Raw genomic sequence first — 20,620 nt, 5'->3', positions numbered from 1 at the left:
TATGAATGGAAAAAAACATAGGTCCTAGGTAGTCTAAGCAACAACAAAAGGTCACCTGGGCTGTTTTCATTTGTGCTTGCTTATCCTCAGCATTACTTACCCTTTCCATGGGAATCAAGTCCTGCATGAAAAAAAAACTTTTTCCTTTGTCCTTTGTGTGAGTTTAATGAAGTTATTTATGACTACAAGGGAGGAAATGTTTTAAGGGGCACCTGAAGAAAACCAACAGAGGATAAAATAATAAAACAGGATATAGCAAATACACTCAGAAGAAATCCTGATGTCAATGAGCAAGAAACTGGTAAACCATTAAAAGACTTTTTGTGGTGTCCCACTGAAGACAGCACATCTGAAATGATGAGAAATTACCCACCTGGCTGTGTTTTCATGTCCTTACATGCTGCAAGAAAATGCTCTTTTGTCATTGTGTTTCTCCAGAGGCAGTTAATTATTTGCATTCTAACTCTTCTCAAGCATGTGATTCAACGCAAGGAGCTCATGATTATACCGTAATGTCATCGTGAATGTTAAAAGGTTATGACAAGTTATAACATGTTTTTCATGCTACATTATGTGCCCATAGTTTATCATAAACTACTGTATTTGTTTGTATGTAAATGTAGAGTATGCAAATATGTTATATTTCATAAGATTTACTGATGGACCCAAGATGTCTCCCACTTTAATGAAATGTGAACTTGTGCTGTGAGGTTTAGGTTCCTATATCACACCTGTGTTAGTTACATATTGGACAATGATTGGCTGTCTAGATAGTTGTGACACCACAAAATCATGCTTGTAAATACACGACTTAAACTCATATTTGAGGCAGTAGAATTCCTTCTTCACTAGATGAATGTGAAAACAGCCTTCTAGTGTCAAACTAGAAATACATCATTGTGCACAGTGAAGGTCAAACATACAATAAGCAAAACATATTTCTGAGTGGAGGGGTAATTTTTAATTTTTAAATCTTGCTGAGGATTTAGCAAACTTCAGTCAGTCATATCTAATTATTTGACTGTGTTCTCATATGAAGACAGTGATGAGTAAAGCAGACCCTTTTCATTAAAATTGGGCTTGTTTTGACAACAGTACTGATTATCACACTGATGTGAAAAAGCTCATCCTTCCCATGTTGGTCTGTGCCTTTCATCTTTTACTGAGTCCTAAAAAACACATGTTCAATTCACAATTCCTCAGCAAGTGTCAAGCTGTTATTGTTTGCCCACTGCAAGGTCGTCGTAAAGCTCAGCAAATGACGTATCTGAGAAACTTTACGTGTCTCTATCTCGCAGTGTTCTCTTGTGTAAACTCCAGAGGGAATCAGAAAAAGGTCAGGATGCATTAAATATTCGCTGATTAGGCAGAGGCTGTTTTCAGACTACCTTCATTTATGAGGTCATTCATCTGTGACCAATGTAGACTAACTTTTTGTCAGATATATGGCCCGATCAAGGACACCGTGTATGTTATGCTATCTGTGCTCACTGCAACACACCACTTTGACAGTTGTTGTTTCTCTTTTCTCAAAACTGACATTGACCAGCACAAAATGATCACAATGGACTTCAGCAGCTAACAAAAAGTCAACACTTAAACAAAAGACAGGGGGAAAGCCAATAATCTATCGGCCTATATGGTGTATTACTTTTTACATAATAAGTACGGAGAAGAAAGATGGATTTTTTTTTCAAAATCACTGTCTTCATTTATTGTGTGTGTCAAAGTGAAAACTGATTTTCATTTTCAGTGAACCATGTTTTATTGTTATTTGAGATTCTCTGTCTTATTATTTAATTATCAAAAAGGTTAGATCAGATGACTGATATTCCTCTGGTTCCCACAATTGCAGTTTTACAACTGCACACAGTGAAGAGTTGTTTAGATTGAACGTAGAAGAAACAGCGTATTCAAGCATAGTTTCTTATTGGGGCAATAAACCGTCTAGACAGCACTCCCCTCTTTTTTCACCTTCAGCTGGTTCCTTAAAGAGCATTTGTTTATCTGAATATATTGGCTTGTCTTTGTCCTGCAGTTATCGGCTGTGGCATTATATAACACATGCTGAGGTATTTTAGACTGAACCGATTGGTAAAAAGGCCAACATCGTGTTTTTGAGTTAAAATGATTGCAAATGTTCATCAAAACTGATTACTTTATCGTTAATCTTCTATCAACAAACCTAATAATAGTCTTCTAATGCTGTGCTCATTGTGTTTATATAGTTTATATTGTAATTTTTACATCAGAATTGCCTCCAAATGCGTTTAAATATTTACACTTTCTTTCATTCAATCACGCATAGATTAAAATACCAAAACAGACAGTGGTAATGAGTTAAAAACAGATGAACAATAAATGAATAAATAAATAAGATGATGAATAACAATGCTAACAGAACCAGTGCCAATACAACAGCCTTGAAGGAGTACTGCACAGACCCTTGGGGGAGGTTGGGTAGGTAGAGAGAGAGAGAGAGTACAAATAGAATATTTTTGAATGAAATAATGTGAATGGGTAACTTTCTGGGAACAGTTTAACCCCGTAATACCCTTTACACTCTTTTGACTCTTCTTTGTGCTCAAATGTTTACTCACTGAAAGTCATTGAGGAGTTTAACATATCATATCATTCTTGTTTTCTCTCTCCTTCAACATCACATGTATACTACATTAGGATCCAAAATAGATTTGCCCACTCTTCAATGATCTCAAGTGACCCCTCAGTGCCTGTACAGCGGCATTTGTTCACAACGTGGTTTGTCTTTGGTAGATCACATTCCAAAAATAAAATCCTGTCTGCATAAGGAGATGTGAGAATGAGAAAGATACAAGTAGGCAAATTATATGTCCTATTCAAGCATACATACATAATATCATCCATCTAGCCTATGAGATTAGAATTGGGGTTTGGATTCTTGGTCAAATGTCTCAAAAAGAGATTTAGCCTACAGGAACATTCACCAGAATCACAATGCATTTTACAAACATACATCCTGTGTTATTACAGATTTTAAGAGAAATCATTGTGAGATTTTCTTTTCAGAAGAGGACGTGTTGGGTAATTGACTAGCTGATTATTCAGTTATACCTGTCTAAAACACTTTTTTTTAAGTTCACTATAAACATGCATGAAGTGACCACTGTTAGATAAATGTAAGGTTTTCCTATAAAGGTTTCCCCTTGTGTAAATTATCCTCAGTGATATGTAGTGAATTTCCTGGAATGTTTTTGGCAGTCCAGCTATGCCCACAAGGTGAATGTTAAGGTGAAACAGAACTAACAGCATTAATCCAGCATCATCTCATTCCATAACACAACTTTTAGACAAAGTATTTAACACTTTGTTACACCGGTAACAAAACATTTGTTGACTGGGGTGACATTTGTCACTCTTTCTGACATTATAGAATATTTTGGAGGAATAGGGCCCAGCACACTGATATGTAAGACAGGGCAAACAACGTGACAAATTCAGCCTCATTAATAAATAATGCATCACTGTAAGTTTATAATCTCTCACAATAGTTAGAGGTATCATCTAGAAGAATGAACACTACTAAATTCTATTGCATGGATGGACCAAAGTTGTTTCAAAAATATGTACTTATTTTTGCATTAACCTGGACGTTCACAATAGTTCATTAATCTCTGTTTATAATTCTAAAGGACACATTTTAGAGCAAATACATATATAACTGGGCACAGTTGAGCATTTAAATGTGAGGAAACAACCTACAAAATAAATAAATAATTATATCAGCCAAAAACAAAATTTAAGTCATGTAATGTGTAAACAGAGTTATGGTGTGTGTCCCCTCCATCACTGTACATTCCTGAGACAAAACCTTGGACAGTATGTGGAAGAGTTTAGATGGAACATTTATTCTATTTGTGTATAAAAAGTAGGCTATGGTTAGATTACTGGTGTTTCCTTACCACAGATGTACCACATTTGCCTACAGGAACCTTAAATATATTACAGTGAAGCTGTAGGAGGATAAATACAAAAAAAATGATGTGTTTCCTGGAAAGTTTTGGGCAGCATGCATACACAATGAGTCCCTACAGAAGGAATATACACCAGATCATGCATGTGGGTATGAAACTGATAGGGATCTTAAAAGAAATAAAATAAAAACCACAAAGCATCCTAAATTGTAATATCCCGGTGTTTTGAGTTAAAAGTGACACAGGTTGTATACAGACTACCAAGTCAATGTTGTTTGACTGATCTTTTGCTCGCTTGTGACTGTCGGGGACAATCTATGTATATTTTCATGAACAAGGAAAAGAGCAATGAGTTGGGTGTTATTAACCCTGCCTCCATCCTGCAGTCCATCCACTAGCATGGCTCCTCCCGCCCCCTCCTGCCACTCCGCTCCGCTCATCAATAGGGAGCACATTTGAATAATGTGTGAGCCCTTGGACTGGAGCCAATCAGCTGTCAGAGGACCGTGATAAATCGCAATGCATTATTGATAATAATAATTACGTTGACATGCGCGTTTCTACTTGAGGAGCTAATTTTCCAAGCAGAAGAATTTGTTGAAGAAGGAAGAGGAATATTGTTTGCAACTCTAGCTCCTGATGGTTGCACCATGTCGAGGCGCAAGCAAGCCAAACCGCAGCACATCAACTCCGACGAGCCTGGTGCGTTAGGAAATGGTAAGTTTACACGCGAGATGTGAGAGAGTTTGTTACCAAAAAACTTAACATGTAGCCTCGCCATGTTGCGAACAATCTACATTTTATCTCAAAGTTTAGAGGGCTGATTTTTACATTGTTTCTCTCGCACTTTGACCTGTTGCTGTCCGTTTGAACTGACCAAGAGTAAAAGTGAGCCACAGTCTCGGGAAGCGACATATTCAGAAATTATTTTCAACGCAATAACGTTACAGGTGTTCAGCGAGGGTCCTTTTTAAAAAAAGGCAACACTGGAAGCTTTTACTTTTTTGTTTGTTTTTTTCCCCCTTTCTCACAAGCGCGGTCAAACGAAAGATTGACCTACTTTTCCCCTTATTTTTGTAACTTTGTTTATGGTTTGAATGATTAACTAAGTTACAATTTTCATCTTAAATAAATTACTTGTAGGTTTTTCGGGTAGGCTATTTAATTCTTGGGGAAAGGCGAATCCCTTTGAACTTTTTTTGGATTCTTTGAAGCATGTGTTGCTACCTGTTGGTTGTTCATTGTTGACTTGCTTTGGAAGTTGTGTGGCAAGGAACGAGTGGCTGGTCATTGTGTCTTTTATGTGCATCTTTAAAAAAAATAATTTAGATATTACTAACTCATGACACATCACTTTAAATTATAGCAAATATTAATGCATATACTTTCAAAGCTCTTTAACTGGATTTAGATGGTTACAGTTGCCATTGTTTGTATTGTAAATGTAATGATCCAAATTTATATTTTGCTTTTAAATGTTGCTGTATTTAATATAATGAAGTGGTATTGGTGAGATTTGTTTGCAAGTGTGCGCCAAAATTGAGGTTTTAAACAAAGGTGCTCCAAAACTGTATGAAATGTGACTCTGGAGTAAGCTGAGCTAAAGGCAATAAATCCCCCCAGTTTAATGCATGACTGTTTCCTTTCGTACATATGTGGAGAGGTGGGGGATGGAGCAGTGGCATTTTTGCGGAGACTGGGTGGGGGTGCGTTTCGGTGTTGCCATATGCAAGCTCCTGCGCTGCCGTGAACCTTACCTTATAATTAGGGAACTTTTTGTTAACACGGAGTTTGAAAAGCCGCAGTGCATTCTGGTCGTATTCATCTCAAATGGTTGTTGTGAAGCGCACACATTTAGTGTAACTTACCATACAAGGCCAATAAATTGAATGTTTAGTCTGACCTCGTGTCATGTACTCCACTAAAGGTGATCGCATACAGGTCATGCGCCGTCAAGTGGTAAACTGGAGCGTTGCCTCCTTATTTTGCATAGACGTGAAGATTAGGAAATGGTAATGCATGGTTAAATATTCCGCAATTAAACCCCGTGTATGTGTTCCTATCGAAGTTAATTGTATTCAGATGAGAGCGCCATAGTGCGCAGATGTGGGTGGCTGACTCTCGCTTACTGTTTCCTCCATAGAACAGAATGTAATTCTGTTTGCAACTTTTGTGCCACTGTTCCAGTGCCTCCTGGTGAGCAATTAACAAGTCCAACAGTTTCCTTGGGCAAATGCAAACAGGTGGTCTACCCCCTTTCTCTGAGGCATTAGCATTTAACAATACACCCAGTTGTGAAATGGCCTCTTGGTTAGCAGGCAAATTAAAATGCACACAGGACTCAGAGCAATTATCAGGCTTTCACTGAAAACACTTGAATGTCATCAACAATAGGTCATCCTTTGTTTAATAATGTATTTTTCAGTCCATCTTTGCATAGTAAACTTAGTCTTGATCTCTGTTTTATACCCACTGGGACATACAGTTTAAAAGCATATAGCCTTTGCTGATTGTGGAACTATTTGCTCTTGGTCACAAGTTTTGCCCCACATGTGGCACTGGAAACAGATCTGATTTTTAGCAAGTGCTTGGTGGCTTATTTCAGAAGCACAGTAATTTAATGCCTGTGGCTTTTTGTCTTCTTGGACATTGTTCCGGCTAATGTCAAAGGTAGATTGTTGCCCTCTGCTGGTCCTAGGGACAATAACCCATATACAAAGTCCTCAACAGCCCATTGTGGTGACCCACAGGGAGTGGACCCAAACTTAAAAGCCTAAAACATTACCATGGAATCACACCTTGTCACAACAAAAATAACATAAGTACCACAAAGTTAAAATATACTGCAAGGCTGTTGTGCAGGGCTTGTTTTGTCACCACAGTTTGACTTATCTTGACACATTGATAATAAAATGTTTTCTAAACTTACAATTATATTTAATATCATACTAATTTTGATTAAAATGTACATTAATATACTTTATTGTCAAAGCTGGATGAAGATCAAATCCTATATCCTCTTGTTTTAGGGATTCTTCGAGATGATCAAACTGAGGAGACTGGAAATGAAGTGAAAAGGTTCAGAATGGACAAGACCAAGGTCTGCAACAAGTGCTGTGCTGAATTCTTTCATGAAGCAGAATTTAGTGAGCATGAGAAAAATTGCACTAAAAGTCAGCATGTGGTCATCATGAAAGATGCAGATGGCAATGCAGTGCCTGAGGAATATTCACAAGGCTCTCCTGAAGGCTTTATGAGTGACCATGATGATAGCCAGTCCAGCAGTCATTCCCTATCAAATGTCAATACAGACCACCTGGAAAGAACAGAGTCCAGCATGAATGCAGAGGACTCAGGACAACAGGATCAGGCAGACACGGCTGCTAGCCCTGAAATGACTTTCCATCCCTTATCCAAACGGCAAGATTCAAATGTCACTCTTGAAACCATTGCAGACACTAAAGTGGCTGTCTCCCAACATTCTTCAAATAATACATCTCTGACCTCGTCACAGGAAGCTGTGCAGACCATCCAGATGATCTTGGAACAGTTAGTGTGCCTCCAGCAACAGCAGCTACAGCAAATCCAGCTCACAGAACAGATTAGAATCCAAGTAGCTATGATGACTCCACAGGGTCTCCAGTCATCAGTAGGGGCAGTAATGGACCCTCTGAAAGCCCTTGGTGCACATCTCTCTCAACAGCTGTCTGCTGCAGCAGCTCTGATAGGAAAAAGAACTGGCAGTCAGAGTCTTTCCATGGAGACAATGAAGCAAGGTAAACTACCTCTTCCAAATAGCATCCCTACCCCTCTACCTGGAGGACTGGGTACAACTACTTCTAAAACAGACATTTTAAAGGGCATTCCAGATTTGGCTAGCCATTTACCAGCACTACTGCCACAGTCACCAGGTGTCATGGGTTTCTCTAGCACCTTTAATGGTATCCAAGCAGGGATTGAGTCCTCCAAAAAAGTGAAGACAAAGATGCTGAACATCACACCAGAATCAAAGAATAGTGACTCATTATACAAGCACAAGTGTAAGTACTGTGGAAAGACCTTTGGCAATGACAGTGCTCTCCAGATTCACTTGCGTTCTCATACTGGCGAGAGGCCTTTCAAGTGTAACATTTGTGGAAACCGCTTCACAACCAAAGGAAACCTCAAAGTGCATTTCCAGAGGCATAAAGAAAAGTATCCTACCATCAGCATGAACCCACATCCTGTGCCAGAGCACCTTGACAATATTCCCACCAGCAGTGGCATCCCCTTTGGCATGTCTGTGCCCATAGATGAGTCAAATATGACTGAAATTAAGCCTATGCTAGGCCATCCTGCTGCTGGGTTCCACCAGTCATCCATACCAGGATTGAAAACATTTGACAGCTTTGCAGGGGATCCATTTTCCCAAAGACCTTCCCCATCAAAGAGTGATGGTTCCCCATCTGTTTCCTCTGTGTTTGGCAATGAGCCAGGACTGGATCCAAATCAGAGGGATGCTAAAGAACTGCTTGGAACACTGCTTCCCATGAATGGTAGTGCCCTCCCAGGTGAACAAAACTCTGGAACCGCAAAACTTCAGCAGATGGTTGATGGCCTGGAAAAAAGAACCAGTGACCCCAACGAGTGTGTAATCTGCCATAGGGTGCTCAGTTGCCAGAGCTCACTCAAAATGCATTACCGTACACACACCGGCGAGAGGCCCTACAAGTGCAAAATCTGTGGCCGCGCATTCTCCACCAAGGGTAATCTCAAGGCCCATTACGGAGTGCACAGGGCCAACACTCCCCTTAAAATGCAGCACTCATGTCCCATCTGCCAAAAGAAGTTCACGAACGCTGTAGTTCTGCAGCAGCACATTAGAATGCACATGGGTGGGCAGATCCCGAACACCCCGATGCCAGAAAACCAGTTTGATGCAGCAGAAGCAATGGCACCATCTCTACCGGAGGAAACCCCTATGGATGTCAGTCGTTTTGAAGCAAGCATGGAGGACTGCGAGCCAGAGCTGAACTCCCACAAGCCAAACGACACCTCAGATTCCCTCACATCTGCACCTGAGGAACAACCACAGCAGCATGCTGCCCCTGCTGTGTTTTCCAGCCTGGATGTTTTGAAGAACCTCACCTCTGCTCTTGCACTGAAACGACAGAGTAGCACTGCTTCGGAAAGTGAGGGAACATCCAAAGAATCCCCATCAGCTCCTATAGAGCAGGAATATCAGAATGGCCGTAGTCCGGCCATTTCTGACTCTGCCATGTCATTTAATTCATCTTCCCCAGTAAACAACATGAGTAGTTGCAAGTCTCCTGAGTCTGCAGTTGATTTATTTGCTCGCAGCATGTCAAAACCGGAATCAGATGGCTGTGCTCAAGGTGTCGCTGAGTCAAGTGGGGCCCTTGACCTCACAGCATCCAGCAGCTTCATCCCCAAAGCAATTAAAGAAGAACCCAGCATCCCATTCACAAATGGAGACTATGGTGAGTTTTCTAGGTTAGAGGAAAGTATTTTAGAGGCGGTTATGTTGATGCTTGGATCTAATTTTCCACCTTGTTCCAACAGTTCATAGTAACATGGCTTTCATGAGGATACCATCAAGTCTGGCTAGTCTGGAGATGAAGATTCCTCCAGAGAATCCTTTGGGCCCCCATGGTTTGTTCAGCTCCCATATGCCTCAGGGAACTACTATGCCCTCCTCCATCTCCACTGCACCGCGACGATCAACCAAACAGCACGTGTGTAATACCTGTGGCAAGAACTTCTCATCTGCCAGCGCCTTGCAGATCCATGAGCGCACTCACACAGGGGAGAAGCCTTTTGCCTGCAATATCTGTGGCAGGGCTTTCACCACCAAGGGAAATCTAAAGGTAAGTCATCCTTGTCTGACAAAGTGCTGAATAGGCCATCTTCTGTTCATTTTTAAGTGTGTCCTTGAGAATAATGTAGTAAAGCATTTTGATGGGATTGTTATTTACTGTGTCTTGTCTTTAGGTGCATATCGGCACTCACATGTGGAACAACTCGTCACGGCGTGGCCAGCGTCTGTCTCTGGATAATCCCATGGCACTGATGGCAATGACCTCCGAGGCCAAGATGTTGCCAGAAATGATACAGGCCCCCAAAGAAATGGGTGCTCCACAAATTAACTTTGACACATCTCTGTGGAACCAGTATGCTGCTGCCTTCAGTGGTGGCCTGACCATGAAGACGAATGAAATTTCAGTCATCCAAGGGGGTGGCATCCCACTCCCTGGGAGCCCAGCCGGTGGGCCTCTGATTGGATCCACTGGAGGCCTCGTGAAGATGGATGGATCCCACTCTGGCTTGCCTGCCTCCATGGCCGAAATTGAGAAGAACAGCTCTGACAGTGTACCAAAATCGCAGTTCCCACATTTCATGGAGGAGGGTAAAATTGCAGTTAATTAGTCAATTTACCACCTGAACACAGTTTTTGAATGTCTCCTTTTTGAATGAGGTACAATCAACAGAAAAGATTTCTGCTAAGATTGAAATTTTTCTAATAACTTCATTGCAGCTCTCTTCCCTCCTGATCTGAATGATTCTCAAGTGTTATTTTTAGTTGAACTACTGTAGTTTTATTTTATATAAATATATATGCGGGTATTTTTTTTTTTTTCTGACTTTTTTTTTGTTGTGTTTTTTTTTTGCTGTCTATCCAGAAGTTTGAATGTATAACTTACTTGAAACTGCTTTAATTCAGACTGTCTCCTTGATACTTTTGAAGGATTTTGACTTTAATAGGTAAAGTTTCATGGCATGACTTTTTTTAAGGACACCATGTCTCAGTGTTCAGAAATAATGGTGTAGTTAAACATATGTATCTATAATGACTACTTTCCCTCCTATTGTGTGCCATAGGTTTTATGACATTGTACATTTTTGTAGTGGTAAATGTCATTAGCATGTCTCATTTTGTAGACGCTTTTGATGACAAATTGACAGACTATTCCAGTGTCCATTAAGTCAATGTGCAGCAGTTCATTCATCAGTTACGGATAATGTAAATAATAAAATAGGCTATCATCTTTGTTGCCTTGGTGCTAAGATACAGTAGATGAGGACTGAAACATTTTGTCAAGTGCCTAACGGAATTGTACATGTTGCTATCGTCCTTCACTGCACCCTTAAGGTTGTCATGAAGGCTCTGTTAGACTGATAAATTTGTGTGTTGTAGCATTACACATTTCATATTTTCATCAGTTTACATAAGCCCCCCCAACACACACACACACACACACACCCAGAGATGCACATATGATCCACTTGTAAATCTCCAGAGTCAAAATGAGTTGGCTGAGGTCTGAAGGCTATTATGTGCGTAAAGTTCTCATGCCTGCACTTTATTTCAGGTGACAGTTACATTTTTTTTATTTACATTTCACTGCTTTTATTGTAATGGCTGAACAGAGAAAGGGCAAATCATCAATTTTGTTAACTTTTCCTTCCTGTAAGATTTTGTTTGGAAATAACCATTAAGAGTAATTTGTCAGATGTTTTTCTAGGTTACCGTATCAACTTGTAGCATCATTTATTTATTTATAATTCATCAAATGCTTGAGTTTAGGGGGTAAATTCTACCTCGTTTAGATTTTAGTTTTCCTCCACAACCCCTACTCTCAACGCAATGTTCTGTACGTTTTCCGGTACATTCTTGAGTATGCGATAAGATTTTTCATTCTCAACCTGCTGAGTTGAACAGTAATGAATGTATCACTGGACACTTTACACAACTCAGAATGGTCAGAGTACTTTGTAGGCCCCTGTTGTACATTCCTAATCGATATGCATTTGCCAAGTTGTGCCTTTCTTTAGCAAACCATGTCAAAACTGCTTTCAAGTTGTCTCTACAGTTAAAGTGATGTTGAGCCAATTTGGCATGTTTACAATGTAAATGTATGTTTGTGGTTTTTTTTGTTTTTCAAATGTTTTCTTCACCTAAAATGTTTTCTGATTTTTGAAAAATAAAATCAGGGTGACTTTTTCAACATTGGTTTTCGTCCCCTGATGTCATTACTCCACCACAGACTAGACCTTGGGACCAAACTTATTTAAACCCATACCCTACGACAAAAACGGTGTCCAACTGCATAGAGTAGGCTTGGAAACTATTTGATAGTGTTGCTCTAGCGACTGAAATGTACCCTGCCTTTGATGTTACGTTCTATGCCAGCACAGGCAAGTTTGAATGCACATAAAATCCCTAATTTACATCAATTCACCTTCAGATGACTGAAGTGAAGTATTACTTTCTATTCTCATGACCCACCAGTGGCCATTAATCCCTTACCATTTTGCATCCTCAACGATAAATAATTTGCATCCATCCAACTGTAAGGTGCTCTTCAATCATGTGTCCATGATCTATTTTAGGTCAACTGTATAGAGGCCTTCTTAACAATATTGACATGATACAATACTCTGCATTAATGGCCATTAAAACTACTGTATGCTCCTAGTGGGCCTGCAGTATTATACAGCACCTATGTTGCTTTCTGGTGCAGTCAAACACCTGTAAATTGCCTGGACCATTAGACTGCAATATATTGAAAGGTATTTCTAATATGTGCATCTTACCTAACATCCAGAGAACTAAAAATCTTGGCAACATCTTACAATTTATGGAAACACAACACCCTAAACAAAGCATTCAAAATTACAAACACAAGTCCCAACAGTTGTATTGAATTGCAATGTAAATATTTCTGATTTCTAGTCACACAGTAGCAGTAGTGGAAATCCTTGACTTAAGTAAAAGTAGAAATGTCATTATGTATAAATGCTGTGCAACAAGTAAGGGGCCTCAATTTGGGGGGGGGAGAGTACATATATACATCACTACCAGCAAAATGTATTTTAATTTAATGAATTCAATTATGACCTAATTTATAAACTGTTAGTAGTTCAAATACCCTACACACCCAGTGTCCACCATGTATTTTGCCTGATTATATATTTATATTTCTCAGGATTGTCTGACATCATCTCTCACTTATCTGCCAGTTTTGTTGTGGGATAAGTGGCAAACATATAATTTTCATTAGTATGTGGATTTTGGTGGTGACCTGAAATCCCAGCATATTTTTGCAGGTCCAATCGTAATCAGCCACAATTGCTGGAAACAATGGTATTTAACCTATAATAATGCATCATATTCTATATGTTGATCATTTGTCTTTGTGATGTAAAATCAAAGTGACTACTAGCTATAGCTGTTAATACATGTAGGACATGAGTACAATAAACACATTCCCTCTAAAATGTATTTCATTGAAAATATTGTATAAAGTAGCATAAAAGGTACCTCAGAATTGCACTTAAGTGTAGTACTTCAGTTTCATTATATAGAGAGGTTGACAGGTATGATGTTTATATCATATATATATATATATATATATATATATATATATTTGCTCAGGTTTGTTTCCTCTGTTTTTAGCTGTATTTATATTTCCCTGTAAATTGAGTGCATGGAGAACTTCAAACCAGTCAAATTCCAAAGTCGATTCTGATTGTGATTATCCTCCCAAGCACTATAATTTTCAGTTATTCAGTCCTGTAAAAACATTGTGAACAAAATCAAAATATTATCACATGAAATGGGTCAGTGGCTCATACTAAGATAGATCTGCTTGGCGTAGTGCTGCATCAGGCTTTCTGTCCCAGCCATGGTCCCAGCACTGCTAACCTGCTGACTGTTGAACCGTCCTGTGTGAGTGACAGCTGGGAAGCCTCCGCCCAGAATAGCTACTACCAGGCGGACTGCCTACAGCTTCTACCCGCTACCAGGAGCTGGAGGAATGACCGACAATATCCCCCTACAGCCCGTGAGACGGCCGAAAAGACAAGACAGTAAACACAGAAATGGGTAAGGGCGTTATATAGCACATAAATATTCATATGAAGCCATTTTTAAAAACGTATTTCGTTCGTGAGTTTGTGCTGCTGTCAGTTAGCCGTTGTATTGTTTATTGGAGCGCATCGACATTGTCTCAATAGCTAACTTAAGCGGTGGCGGTGTTTAGGGAGAAAATAGCAGTTAGGGAACAAAACAACGACTAACAGATAAATGCACGGTAACAATAATTACGTGAAAATGTATTGTAGCTTTTAATAAGCTAGCTAGAGCTCCAGGACATATCCTTGTTCCGGGGTGCAATTGGAGCAAGTGCATTTGACGCCCATGTCAATATTTGCTCGGTTGACTGGAGCTCAGTCTCAGAGCAGATATGCAGGCCCTGCCTTTAATAGCAAGGTGTCCTAAATTCACATGCTGGCTAAATGATGCTTTGTAGCTTCGTTTTGAGCAGTACATAATAGGAGCAGGCCTCATTTACTGGTGATGAAGACACACGTAAAGTTAAATGGAAGACACGGTGCTAATCAGATCTGATCAGGCTATCATGGTGATGTCTCCTGTAAAAAACACATTGAACAAAGACTGAAAATGATCTGTCATACTCATAAGACTGTAGGATTATTGTATCTAGCTGCTCAATGACTCAGTGTACAGTGTATTCTGCAGTTTGCAGTGTCATTTACTATATACTTCTCTATAATGCAATACAGTTAAACGCCACCACAAAGTACCTATTCCAAAAGGATCATACAGTTCAATCCATACCTTACTTAAGCAGTTTCAACAAAAAGTGAACATTATAACCTTCAAAATTTATTGTAGGACGGTTGTATTCGATGGGCAGGGGTGTCCCTCTCTATCATAAGCTCATCAAAACTCATCTCTTCCTAGAACACTTCCTCTTATAACATCTCTAACCTGTAACCTCCAACCTGCACTACCTGTGCTCTTCGCCTTACGAATCTCGTGCATTGATTGCACTGGTTCGTTAAACTGATGTTCTTACTAGTATCTGTTGGAACTTGTAGATCTCTTACTTAATACATGCTGTAAGGTTTTTCCGCAATTGCAAGTTGCTTAGGATAAAAGCGTTTGCCAAATGAGTTAAGAAAGAGTGTACTACAAAACCAACGAAAGATTGAAGTACCCCATATATCACTATGTAAACATACTTTGGTCTATTTTTGCTGTAAAGCAAGACATCTGCAGTAAAGTTGATTTATCAATTGACTGAATATTTTTGCAGCCTTTAACTGTTGGTTGGACAAAACAAGACATTTGCAATGTGCAAACTTGGCTTCTGGGAAATTTTAATAAGTATTTTCCACTATTAAAAAAAATATTTTACATAAACAAAACAGTTGTTAGCCGGGTGATCCCTCACTATGTTTGGCGGGTGTTTTATGCTCTAAACTATAATAATGAAGGCCATTTTTCACAGCAGACAATTTGCCTTGTCATAGTAGTAGAAACACAGGTTTTACTGATCACATTAATTTAATGATGGCTTCATTCTATTCAACTGTCCCGGTAAGTGTGACAGTGAGTCAGCATGCACAATACCAGGGCTCTGAAATCAAAAAGCAGCTAAATAGAATTCAGCCCGCATTAATATTAATATTTACACCTGTGCTTTTCCTTCTGTAAAATGTCAAGATGTCTTCTATGAAAAAGGCCTATTGTTAGTTGCAGCCCTTATCTTCTGTAGGATGCACTGTAGGTTAGCTTTAAAATGACTTGTTTTTGTTATTATCTGTCTGTGGGCCTGATAAAACCATATGTTTGGTTCCCTCTGCATATGACCGACAGGAACCCCAGCTGTAGCATATAAAGAGGAAGAGGAACCTTGTGTTTGGTGTCCCGTACGCTGCACGGTTATCACACAGTATACTGTAAAAATTAATTGCATTAGAAAAGTTCATGAAAGTATTGTTTCTGTAATGCCCTTTCTACAGCTAAACTGTATTATTTGTTGTGCCTATATTTAGTTTATAGTCAGTGCTTTATAATTTAAGAAGTTGTTCAATTATTAATCACAAGGTCACTGTGCTTTTAGTTGATTGATATGGAATGTTTTCAGTTAGGACAAAGGGAGTGGCCACCCTTTTAAAGAATAAAGTTAATATTTGTTTTGTAAGGCATAATCTCTCCAGACTCCATTGTCATCGACCTTCAGCTCAGCCTCATCTTGTCTGTAGGTTTGTAGCTGCATTAGGCAATATATTACCTAAGGGATGTGACAAGAAATTCATTAAAAATGGAGCCGTTATCTAGAAAGCGTCACAAATGTAACACAGGTTTAAGAGTCAAACTACAGAACCTTAATATTAAAGTGAAACAGCCTAAATTAATAACTAATTCCTAAATATTTTATTAAATTTTTTAATGTAACATGTACATCTGCTCTTAAACCAAATGGTGACATTAAATGTGAAATTCCGTTTACCTTCTCCACCTCTTCCTCTCAGATGCTGCCCGTGGTCGAGATGCTGTGGCATGGGTGACTTCCGTCCCCGCACTGTGTGGCTCGGCCACCCAGAAAAGAGGGAGCAGAGGTACCCCAGGAATGTCATTAACAACCAGAAGTACAACTTCTTCACCTTCCTGCCAGCGGTTAGTGTCAGTCAAAGGTCACCCCCCCACTCCTCACTGTTGGTTGCTAGTTATGTGGGTGGACATTGTGGATTCGAGAAGCACATTATGACTGCAGCTATTTTTTATTATTGATGAATCTGACCGTTATTTTCGATAATCGATTACTATTTCAGTCTTTAAATGATCAGAAAATAATAATGTCCATTGGACCTTAATTGAGCCAAGGTTAGTGTCTATAAATCACACGTTTTGTCTGACCTACCGTTCAAAACCAAAGCAATGCAGTTTACAATAATACAAAACAGAGAAAAGCAGAAAATACTCACATTTGAGGGGCTGGTATCAGCAAATGTAATTTATTCAACAATTAGTCATTTATTAGCTCGCTGTCGGCTCATCTTACATTTCTTAATTTTATTTTAAGAATACCTTTTTATTTATGGTCAGGTCAAACCCAAAAGACTACATATTAGCATGCCTGTGGATGTTCAGACACATAGACGCTGGTTACATTTTCACTATCATGACTTATGCCAGAGGGCATTTGCTGACAGATGAACAGTTTGCACTGTCATAGTCATGGACCGGCCTGATATGCTGCCGAGCCTTGGTTTGGAAATGATATATTGATTACTTTCTTCAGTTCACTTGTCAGAAGCATAATAAGATAATTAGTCATTCATAATAATGGAATATTTCATGTTAAAACTGCACCAGATCTTTATTATCACGGTCTTGTTCTTATAGAAGAATATTGTAGTGCCCGATTTGACATCAGTTGGAGATTTACTACATTAACATCAGTTACTAAGCAGTGTGTTTTTGACCATCGCAATTTGGCCGGCCTGATTTACATATGTATTTGTTTTCCAGGCATACAGTTGTCTTAAGATCTTATGACTTTTTCTATATATGTATAGTCAGACATTGAAAGTAGCTCAAATTTGTTTGGAAAGCAGAAGACAAGAGCAATGCCTTTTTGCATTGCAAATTGTGATGCTTTTTATTTACTGTGGTCATGTCAAGACATTCTTCTCACTAGAACTTGTTGTGGTCTTGATGTTTCTGTGCATGTTTTCATGTGCTCTACTCTCCGCTAGGCAACAGTTTTGGAAATTACACACAGTAGCAATGTAAAGACACAAGTTTTCCCTTGGTAGTAATCTTGCACACTGGTGGAAATGAAAGTTGTTGCTTGAGTGTTAATTTTAAGGATGACACTAGTGGAGGAAAAGCTCCTACATGTGTTTGCGTATTGTTCCATATCTCTTAGGTTGGTGAAAAGATTCCCAGGTTAAAACTAGGCTATATAGGCCTAGTTGAAAATGTTTTACTCTTTTGGAGGGGTGGGTGTCAATATGTACCATGAAATTGTATTGATCTGTTGTCAGAGATTATGCCATACTTAGTTATCCCTTCTAAAATGTCTGGGTGTATAAGGCCAATGTGGAAGATGTTACTAGTCATTGTGGACAATACTGGATTTAATTATGATTTTTGTTTGAGGATGTTTTTATTTACTGGATTTCATCCAGAAACAGTTCCAAGTAGCTAAAGATTATTTTCAATATTGATGCATCTGCTAATTATTTTCCATATAAAACAATTAATTGTTTGGTCTATAACATATCAGAGAACAGTTAAAAGGATCATTGCTATTTCCTAAAGTCTAAGATAAGCAAATTGCTCGTTTTGTGCAATCAACAGGCTAAGAAAAGACTAAAAACAGCAAATATTCATACAACTGCATTTTCTGTCCATCAGCTAATCGACCATTGACTGATTGTTTCAGCTCTAATTATGGTATCTATATCATGATATAGAATTGCATGTACAGTGATAGAGGATTTTACCCATATCGTCCGCTACTACTTTTTGGATTTTAAATATTTGCTGGGATACATGTTACATCAATAGAATTCCTGGAAAGGGCAGTTTTTATTTTTATATTTTTAGTTATTTAGTTATTATTCAAACTTGTCACACATTCCATATTGAAATTGTGTTGAAACAAATGTTTTTTGTATACCTGAATCACAATGATTTATATTTTATGCTTGGATGACTTTTCACCTAGATGTCACCAAAACAGTGTTATAACAAGGCACAAGGAGACCGTAGATGGAGACCAATGGTCAGTCACGGTCATAAAAGAAACATGTCTGGCAGTAAATGTCAGATACAGTCATATGCACAATAACTTGGATGCACGGGTCCGATACTGACTCAAATAGCTGTATATTCAGTTATGCTTGTACTATTCAATGAGCCAGCAGTGCGCCGGTAGACCTGAATATTTTGCTAGGAGAGCTGACATTGCATGGAGGGAGATAAAACCAAGGGGTCCGCTGTTTGGATGTTTTTCATGTTTGCTACACCAACAAGTTTTATGGCTGTTGCAAAATATGCAAAGCCAATGCTTCGAGGGGTGGTGGTAGAACTGCTAAACATAACACAGCCAACTTAATCAAGCACCTACGGTAGCATCATGCTGAAGAACACGATTCGCAGTCTCTTTCCCAAGTGAGGAAAACAGCTTATTCATTTTACACTGGATACCAGGTATTGGTATTGGGATTGGGACTGAAAAAGAGTAATCTGTGCATTCCTACACAGTACATATTTCACTCTGTGCTTCTTTGTTTCATGTTCACAGGTGCTGTTCCATCAGTTCAAATATTTCTTAAACTTATACTTTTTGCTTTTGGCCTGCTCTCAATTTGTCAACGAGCTACGCTTAGGTGCGCTCTACACCTACTGGGTCCCTTTGGTATGTGTTCTCATCATTGCCGTCAATCAATTTGACCTCAATTTGTGTTCAATGCATCTTAGTGTTAAAATGTTAAGGTATTTCCCACAAACATAGTTGCTACAACATTTGCGTATGTAAAATTTGTTTGTTGTTCTCTACTTTGAGGAAAGTTACTTTTTTTTTACATTTTACTTTCTAGGGTCTTGTTTTGATTATTACCATCATGAGAGAGGCAATCGAAGAAATAAGATGTTACCTTCGAGACAAAGAAGTGAACTCTCAGATTTACAGCAAGCTTTCAACAAGAGGTAAGGATTAGAAGCCTGCACGACATTGGTTATGTTTTGTCTGTGTTGATATCTGAACCATGTTGCTGATTTCGTAGCATCAGCGTCTATTAACTGTAGGAGGTTGGTCCTATTAAAACTTATTGGGGCTAGGGGAAATGGTGGGTAATTCAAAGCAGAGATGTAAAAGTGTACATAAGAGGCCTCGGTATAAAGTGCTACCAGCAATAAAAAGCAGGAGAGCTCTTGTGGTTTCCATCACTTTGCCCCTTTGATGTGGCAGCTTGTTTTACCCATAAACACAATGACTGGTTGCCTACATGATAACGGACCCTGTTTATATCTTGTGGTTTATAACTCTATGTCAGAACTTGGTGTGTTTTTTTCTGGCTTAGGAAGAAACTGGCTGAAGTGGTTTTGCCACAACATAATGAAAATAGCTCGTTATAATTTCCCACTGCTCAATGAGATGTATTCAAATAGCTTTTTTCGACAGTCTAAAAAGCAAAGTTTATGGTCATATATGACAAAGAAAAGCAACATTTGAGAAGCTGGAACTAGTGAATGTTTGGCATTTTTGCTTGAAAAATGACTAAAGTCATTAATCGATTAGTCAAAATAGTTGATCTGTTGATCAACAAACTGGTACATGAACAAATGTGCATGAGATATTGACATAAAAACTCATCCATATACAGTGGGTACGGAAAGTATTCAGACCCCTTTAAATTTTTCACTCTTTGTTTCATTGCAGCCATTTTCCAAAAATCAAAAAAGTTAATTTTATTTCTCAGTAATGTACACTCAGCACCCCATCTTGACAGAAAAAAAACAGAAATGTAGAAATTTTTGCAAATTTATTAAAAAAGAAAAACTGAAATATCACATGGTCATAAGTATTCAGACCCTTTGCTCAGTATTTAGTAGAAGCACCCTTTTGATCTAATACAGCCATGAGTCGTTTTGGGAAAGATGCAACAAGTTTTTCACATCTGGATTTGGGTATCCTCTGCCATTCCTCCTTGCAGATCCTCTCCAGTTCTGTCAGGTTGGATGGTAAACGTTGGTGGACAGCCATTTTCAGGTCTCTCCAGAGATGCTCAATTGGGTTTAAGTCAGGGCTCTGGCTGGGCCATTCAAGAACAGCCACGGAGTT

General features: G+C 38.9%; 2 protein-coding genes across 3 annotated transcripts in view; both read left to right on the top strand.

Annotated features, from left to right (window-relative positions):
• The first annotated feature begins 4,512 nt into the window (after positions 1 to 4,512).
• On the top strand, positions 4,513 to 11,964 carry sall4 (spalt-like transcription factor 4). Its single transcript, XM_046057647.1, has 4 exons — positions 4,513 to 4,670; positions 6,983 to 9,433; positions 9,516 to 9,820; positions 9,945 to 11,964. The coding sequence occupies exons 1-4, from the start codon at positions 4,604 to 4,606 to the stop codon at positions 10,377 to 10,379; spliced, it is 3,258 nt and encodes a 1,085-aa protein (XP_045913603.1). The 5' UTR covers positions 4,513 to 4,603; the 3' UTR covers positions 10,380 to 11,964.
• A 1,685-nt stretch (positions 11,965 to 13,649) lies between these two features.
• The window catches only part of LOC123975037 (probable phospholipid-transporting ATPase IIA), a 34,826-nt gene continuing 27,855 nt past the window's right edge, over positions 13,650 to 20,620 (top strand). Inside the window, exons 1-4 of one of the 2 annotated variants that reach the window (XM_046056140.1) lie at positions 13,650 to 13,839; positions 16,299 to 16,443; positions 19,082 to 19,195; positions 19,377 to 19,485. In XM_046056140.1, the coding sequence (XP_045912096.1) occupies positions 13,772 to 13,839; positions 16,299 to 16,443; positions 19,082 to 19,195; positions 19,377 to 19,485 (436 nt within the window). In that variant the 5' untranslated portion in view covers positions 13,650 to 13,771. The remainder of the gene's footprint in view (positions 13,840 to 16,298; positions 16,444 to 19,081; positions 19,196 to 19,376; positions 19,486 to 20,620) is intronic. The other variant, XM_046056139.1, reaches the window with a different exon arrangement.

The sequence above is a fragment of the Micropterus dolomieu genome, linkage group LG08 (assembly GCF_021292245.1).
Source record: "Micropterus dolomieu isolate WLL.071019.BEF.003 ecotype Adirondacks linkage group LG08, ASM2129224v1, whole genome shotgun sequence".
Lineage (NCBI taxonomy): Eukaryota > Metazoa > Chordata > Actinopteri > Centrarchiformes > Centrarchidae > Micropterus > Micropterus dolomieu.
The sequence above is the reverse complement of the archived record's forward strand: the minus strand, read 5'-3'. Positions and strand labels throughout refer to the sequence as shown.